This window comes from Triticum urartu, chromosome 7A (genome assembly GCF_056163025.1).
Source record: "Triticum urartu cultivar PI428250 chromosome 7A, HENAU_Tu73, whole genome shotgun sequence".
Classification (NCBI taxonomy): Eukaryota; Viridiplantae; Streptophyta; class Magnoliopsida; order Poales; family Poaceae; genus Triticum; species Triticum urartu.
This window is the reverse complement of record NC_141879.1, coordinates 43,742,635-43,750,412: the sequence shown is the minus strand read 5'-3', so window position 1 is coordinate 43,750,412 and position 7,778 is coordinate 43,742,635. Positions and strand designations below refer to the sequence as shown.

Genomic DNA, 7,778 nt, shown 5'->3' with positions numbered 1-7,778 from the left:
GGCATCATATATTCATTTAATTGCGAGATAGTGATAAGATAACCATTGTAGATAATCCGAGTTTAAGCATGTATCTGGAATAAATAGCATACATCATCAAAATAATTTACATAAATAACACAACTAATCCTGTTAACTAACATTGTGGAACATGGAAAAGGATATATAGCTTGAGCCTCAAATAGACATCAAGAAGCTCGCATGTGTTTCATTGTTGAAGTTGCTAACACAGCTCTATTGTAGAGATTCAGCGGTGCATGGATTGCAGATATAGAGCACCAAGCTGATTCTTAGTAAAAATTATGATGATCATGGAATGATCTGTTAAACTTGATAAGCATAGAGAAGAAAAATCAGCAGTTAGGCTTATTGAAATAAAAGGCTTTCTTGGAAACTTTAATACTTCATGTTAACACTTGTTTACCTGATAATAATATTCACCATTGAAAGTAATAATAAAGATTCATTATGTTCCAAAATAACAATTCATTTTGCATGTCGATAAGAAATACAGTGTTTTTTTCCTGCGAATAGTTGGCTCTTATGCAGGAAACGAATTACTGAACAAACAAAAAGTAGATTGTAGATCATCCAGAGTTCAGTGGCCTAAGCGATAGAGCATGACTTTGAGTTGGCAATTGTTTGCGTGGTGAAAAAACGAATTGTAGTTAATCTAACTTTCCACTGATCCTAATAGATTATATACTTGTCTGAGACTGTATTCTACACACATAAATGAGATCACTGGTCCGCAACTGGATTTTCTATTTTCTTCAAACAACAGTTTGTTAGTTGTACCCTGCTTCAGTGCTTTGCCACATAGTACAGTGTTTTAGACTCCATCACCCTTACTAATTAAGTAATATCATATAGTGTGGGACGTAGATGTAGCATGACATTAAAGATTTTGAGCATGCAGTACACTAATTTGAGTAGCCATACTTATACATCAGCTCACCAAATAGCGGCATATTTATTATGGCCATAGTAAACTCTAAAGCTATTTCATGTAGTCTTCAAAAAGGAACTGATGTTTTTTGCATGAGGTCTGATGATTAATTTTAGGATAAACTGCGATTGCTTGCTGCCAAAAAAGTGAACTCAATGCGGCAATTTGTCGTATGAAGCAATAAGAGACATACCATAGAAACTCAACATAGAGCAAAGGCAGCATCTTTGGCGAGGTGGTCAAACCATCAAAACCATGCGAGCTATAGCTATGTGGAGCACCATAACTGCCGCCACACACTGACTAAAACGGCCAATCTGCTGGTCGCTATACATGGGTCGTATCTTCGGCAAGCATGCCTGATGGCTAGATCCCGCAGATGCCACGTCAACATATGACCACCGTCGGGGACACCACTACATGAAGAGAGATCATTGAGCTGATCTTCAGCATGGCCGTTTGCACATGATGCATGTTGATCGAAGTGCAGAGAGCTAATCAACCCTGTTTGGATCAGGAGTGCTCATAAATTAACTAAAGATGTCCTAGAGGATGGGACACGACTTGTTCAAAAATAGGGTGCAGCCTTGCACATGATCCTTTAGAAAAATATGAAGATTTCTTCATGCCTCCCTATGCCAAACTGCGTGTGTATAAGTTCTCTTCTTCCGACAGGCTATGCCTCCATCGGGAGAAGTGTCACCTTGCTGAGAGTTCGCCTCCTCCCTTTGCCTCAAATCCAACTGGCTGAAATTCCATCTGAATATATCGAAAGTCCTCATCATATTTTCTGCCAGTGTCAGCTATAAACATCTGAATATTTGAACTGCGATAGATAGACAACATGTAGTATTACTAAAAAAAGTAAGACCTCATTGATTCAATTGTTACAATTGCAGTAAATTTCATTATGAGCATTTTGTATAAAAAAGGCCGTATACCTGGATCTGTTGCCAAATACAACAAACGAACAATTTAAACAGTGACATGTATAACTCGATATGCCATCATCTATCTAAATTTTTGCACATGCAAAAGTACTAAAATCTCATAAATCCACCAAGACATATATTATACACTATTAGACATGATTTTCAGAAATACAGGAAGTTCGTAATATATTAAATGTCGAAAGTACATGAAAATATTTTATGCCAAGGCATCATACTTTTTTCTTAATCCCGGACATACAAATTATTTGTTAAACAGCAGATAATCTGAGATTTATCGCATATTAGAATAAAAAATATACAACATCTAAATCACTTCCTTATGAAAAATAAACTGCCTGGCAGTGGTCAGTTTCTAGATGTAGAGAATGCTACTTACCTAGCTTGCTGCAGGTTGGAAACAAATGTGATACAGATCCCGTCAGCTGGCCGGTTCTCCTTCTCTTTGGATGTGTTAGGGATGAATACACCTCCAACCTGTCATCTTGGGTCCCACCATACAATCATTAAAATGTTGAAATGGGATAAAAGCTTGAACAAAGTTTCTTTGATAGGGTAATTTGGATAGTTTTGTCGCTAAACAGAGTAAAAGGGTCAGAAATACACAATTAGGGGATAAGAAAGTGAGTTAATTATTTTGTGTTCCCTTTAACTTATTGGTCCTAGTGTTTCCTTAGTGTTATACCAATAATGCATATTGCTAAGAAGAATCAATATTTTTTGGAGACATAGACACATGCACAAACCACGCGCACGTACTCACAAAGTGGAGTTCATCAATGAATAGTGTACATATCTGGTATGCTAAAATATTTATCTTTCATACAAAATGCACATAATCAAATTTGTTACATTATTTGTGTACCCACCAAAGCATAAAATAGGTTGACAAACTTTTGATATACAAATGTGATGGCATTCTGTTCATTGATAATGCAAAGTTGAAGTGCCCCCCAAAAGAATGAATGCTTACCAATATGTAAAAGGCGCCTTAGGATGCAATAGGACACTAGCATTCACCATAGGGAGACAGAGTAAATACACCACCAACACTTGCACTTTTGTGAATAACGTTCGCCATATTTTTCTCTCCCTTTACATATACCACTTCATTATGTTGACTCATCCACACTTCTAATGAGTGATTCTCTTGTCTGGCATATATATGAGCACATAAGATAGGTATCAACCAGATAGACGGAGGAGACCATAATAAAGAACCAGATAAATATGTATGGAAAAGCAAACAACCATGGTGAGATATGAAGCCATTCAAATGGTTAGGTTCCCAACATTTTCGATGATACATTTCTGCTAGTCCTAGTGCTAATGGACTAGCCACATACAAAGTACCCTCAACGAGACCCTCATGACACAGTTGATTCTGGTAGGAACGAACAGTTCAGTTGCACCATGATGACAATGTCGGTAATTCTGGTTATCAACAATGAAATCTCATTTGGTGGCTATGATCTATAACGTGGTGGGGGCTAAGTCATGGGATTGTCAAGTTGGCAAGGCAAGTGGGACTGCTAAGCAGCACATGGGACTCATGCTGAATTAAGTGGTCACTAGTGAGACAAAATCAATTGTCTCTTGGAATTAGAAGGTAGAGGTGGGAAAAAAATTAGTGGTCGAAGGAAGAAGTCATGAAAAAGCAAAGAGAATGTTGCTCTCATCTAGCGCATCTTGTGGAGTCTTACTCTCGTGTACCAATATTTTTATTTTGAAGAAATAACCAACACTCCATATTGATGCTCAACAGTGTTATGTGGTCTGTCAACTCTCATCCTCCCAAAACATGAACCATTTGTACTCTTTCATGATGCCCTAATTCAACCAAGCCGTCAAATTTATAGGGTCTCTAAGATCTTCAGCGTAACATTTTGCCTAACGAACGATCACTATAAACATGGGTGGTGCTAATAATGCACGCAAATAATGGCTGCATATGACAAACTACTTTGTAAAATGTGCATGGATTGGCAGAAACACGTGATCATGCTCGTTGCTGCTTATTCAAACAAGGGAATCTACAAGGGGAAACCAGCTCATTGACGGCCCATCAAAATCTTGCCAGCCACTTCAAACAACTATAACACATGCTTGGTCACACCAGCTCCAAAGTAAAACAAGGAACACACATACCAATCTTCTGAATAACTTCATGCCAGACTACAGTTTGCAGTGTGGCAGACGAGTCAAACACCTTGTAGTCACAAAGGGAATCAGAGGCCCGGTGCTCCGCTTTCTTCACCATTCATGGCTGGATGCTAGGCAAGTTGAGTTCCTGACATAGCTGCTTGAATGCTGGGTTTCTGTCACGGTTCTTTGAAGTCTGGAGTGGAGTGTATGCTCTGGTTGTGAGCCCAAGCTGGCAGCTGGTCTGGGTGCGGGGGCGGTGCAAATTTCTACATCACCCTTGCAGCGATCGCGTTGTGAGTGGCTGGTGACGACCATACATGGTGCTTTAGGTCTCAGATCTTTTTTTCCGATGCTGTTCAAACTAGGTCCATGTTAGTGGAATGGTTCGTTTCCTTTTATTTTGCATCCCTGTTGAGTGTTGACGGTGGTTTGTAATATTTATCGTTCGAGCATATTAGCATTTCCTTCTTAATAAAAATGTCATGCTTCTAGGCGTTGCAGAGAAAAATTTATGCTACATTTGGATCGCAATAAGCTTCATCAAAACTAACACCTTGATTTTCTGTACAAGAGCACCACATTAGTAATCAGACAAGCAAGTAATTAAAGCTTCATCTTCTGCAAGCTTCTATTCTTAGTTCTGTCTTCAAAAATTACAAAAAAATATCTGCTTAATTTGTGACGACCAGAGTACAAATATACAAGGCTAATATTCATTGGCAAGTTGTGTGAAACTCTGGCCTGCTGCTGAAAGAAAACAATGTTGCAATTCAGATTACCTTTTGTGGCTACATGAATGTAAGACTTGTCATTTTTTTAATAGTGTCCCCCTAGTAGAGTAAGAATGCAATCTTAGGAGCATCTTTCTGAACGAAACCATCCTATATACAACTGCGTATTCCATGAAAGCAAAAGAGTTCTTTTCTGAAAAACAAAGGATCCCAGCAAGAAAGCTGAAAAGTAAATGAGAGAAGATGCATAGCAAGAAACATAAATACGTGATCAAACAGTATCAACAAGTTCCAGGTTGGAAGACAAGTCCAATAAATCTTTCTTGTTCAGCATACAGGATTAACACCCAACCAAACTATTCACTGAACGGAGTACAATATAATTCGATATATTTTTGTATGTGATTACATGGATGCCAAGTCAAGAAACCATACTTAGTGGCTAGCTAAATCATAAAAGCACCAGTTGACAGGGCATGTCTAAGACTAGGCAAACCTCCACGACGAGCAAAGATGAAATGGTTCACTCGCTGACACCATACACCAAACTGGGGAGCACCCAGAAGCTCTCCAACTGCTTGCTTTTCCATCCGAGAATATATGTAATGGGGTGGGAACTCGTAGGCACGAACTGACCAAGCTCTACCTCAATCCAAGGTTTGTCGAAATTTTTGGACCCACTCGGAACGTAAATGCAGTTACTCTTCCCGCCCCATCGTTCAGGGTTCATGCAAGAAAATGTAGAACTCCTGGTATCCAAGCTAATAAAGAGAGCCCAATTTTCCAACTTATCCAACTTCATCCACTTAGCGGGTTCTGTTAAGTCGAGGCGGTAGGCTTGAAAGCAGAATTCGTGAACACGTATGCAGAGGTCAACCATGAGAAGCATGTCACCACAGACCACCAACCATGGTTTGACCATGTCCTGTCCGCACACTACAACTGGTACTTCCGACATGCCAAGCTGAGGTGCCAAAGAAATGATATTGAGCTTCTGAAGAGAGTCCATGGCAAACATCTTACCTTTGAAGGGCACAATTTGATGAATGCGGCGTTCAGCAATAAGAGGGTGTTCTATCCAGGAGTTTGCTCCAAGTTGCCACTGGAACATAGAATTTCTCGAGAAAAGGAGGAGGTACGAGTTGGGCGAACTTAGCGGAGCTGTAAAGATGCCGTAGTAGATTTCAGAGTTGTCACTGTGTCGGAATTTCGGGGGCTTCATGATAGTACCAGTGTACACATCAACAAGGAAGCATTGCTCAAAACTGTAGAAGATAAAATACCCATATGAGCAGCCCAAATAGCGCATGTGATATGGAGTCTGTCGGAGTGCTGAACTACGAAGCGATAAGTTTGTCTTCGCAGGATCATGAAGCTGCCATTTGGTGTTAGATAAAGGGTAGTATGACGTATCGTCGTCCCCTATATGCCGATGAGCATTATGAAGATCTGTGTTGACAAAGAGAGGTGGGAAGGAGAAGTGATATATGGGCAGGAAAGAAGAAACTGTGGCACGCCAAGAGCGGCAGGTGCTAGTAACAGCAAGGAAGTCATGGAATGAGCTAAGGAGGACAATGATTAGGTGAAGCAGGCTGTCCGTAACATCTGCCCAAACTTGTCGTCCAGATGAGTCTGAGTCATTTGATCCAAAGCTGTGGCAAATTTTCTTAGACGGCTTCTCTATGATGGCAACTTCTCTGTCATACAGAAAATTCAAGAAAGATAGATCAGAATCAAGAAATCAAATATCACAGGGACATAACTAATAAATGGTTAGAAATGCAAAGGGGCAAACCAAGATGCTCATCTCACTGAGCATCATCTTTTCTTTTCAGACAAGATGTATATTAAGTTATCAACATGGCACATTTCAATCACAATAAGGTACAGCAAAATAACCAACATGTTCATGTTCAGCACAACAGCATAATATAGGCATATTTTCAAATCATGCAACAGGGGGTGATTCATACTCTAGAGAGCACCAGTATCCTTAGAACAATTATAGCGCACATACCAAGTGACGAGAGTATCATATTCATAAATAAATAAAATTCGGTTTTATGCAATCTTTTCATCACATAAATTTATTTTGGGACAATCCCTGCTTTGCACATATTTTTTTGGTAACTAGCTATCCCAATCCCTAGGTGTTACACGACTGAGAACACAAAGCATCATGCCAAAATTCTTTCTGGTTAGAGTAACACTAGGCAAATAGTTACGCAATTTCATGGCCGCATCAGCATGCTCTTACAACCTGATCAAACCAACACGGCGCAGGGATGATCCACCACAACCACTAGAAAAACTTGCATCAGGAAGAGGAGAAAACAAGGTTAGGGTTCTACAGACCTAGGGGCGAGAGCGGCAGGTGCCGGCGGCGGCGAGAGCTTGGTCTCCGGTGGCTCTTGGGTTCCGACCCAGAAAGGGGCAACCAAGTCTGTATCTACCCCTTCCGCCGCATCGCGTTTGCCCATCGGATGCGTCGGCGACGAAGGGGCGGAAAAGAATCGGCGGCGCGGAGATGATCGACGGGGTTATTTGGCTGGAACGAACCTGCTGCCTGGCTTTTTTATTCGGCTGGAACGAACCTGCTCGGCCCGGCCCATCCCAGCCCAGCTTACCCGTGTGTCTTCCACTACTCCCTCCTTTTCTAAATATTAGTCTTTTTAGAGCTTCTAAAAAAAGTATTTTAGAGATTTCAATATAGGCTACATACGGGTGTATATACATGCATTTTAGATTGTATATCCACTCATTTTACTCTGTATGTAGTCCATTATTAAAATATTTAAAAGACTTATATTTAGAAACAACCGGAGTACCAGACTAGCAGTTTAGTCTAGAAGATATTTTTTCTCCTAAGAATTTTCTTCTGACCCCCCTATAAAAAGGAATTTGTTCTGAGGATTAGTGCAAATTTTGTGTAAAATTATCTGAAAAAAGATGGAGTGGCGATTTCCTTTTCTTCTTTATTACATAAAGATGTGTGTGGCAGCC

The 7,778-nt window shown here is 40.1% G+C and overlaps 1 protein-coding gene across 1 annotated transcript; it reads right to left on the bottom strand.

The window, feature by feature from the left end:
* Positions 1-5,079: 5,079 nt before the first annotated feature.
* On the bottom strand, positions 5,080-7,303 carry LOC147957521 (putative F-box/kelch-repeat protein At5g24040). The gene is made up of 2 exons (XM_087536038.1): positions 7,131-7,303; positions 5,080-6,472 (listed from the first exon to the last, which is right to left on the bottom strand). Exons 1-2 carry the CDS (start codon positions 7,253-7,255, stop codon positions 5,299-5,301), a joined length of 1,299 nt encoding a protein of 432 aa, XP_087392164.1. The 5' UTR covers positions 7,256-7,303; the 3' UTR covers positions 5,080-5,298.
* Positions 7,304-7,778: the final 475 nt, after the last annotated feature.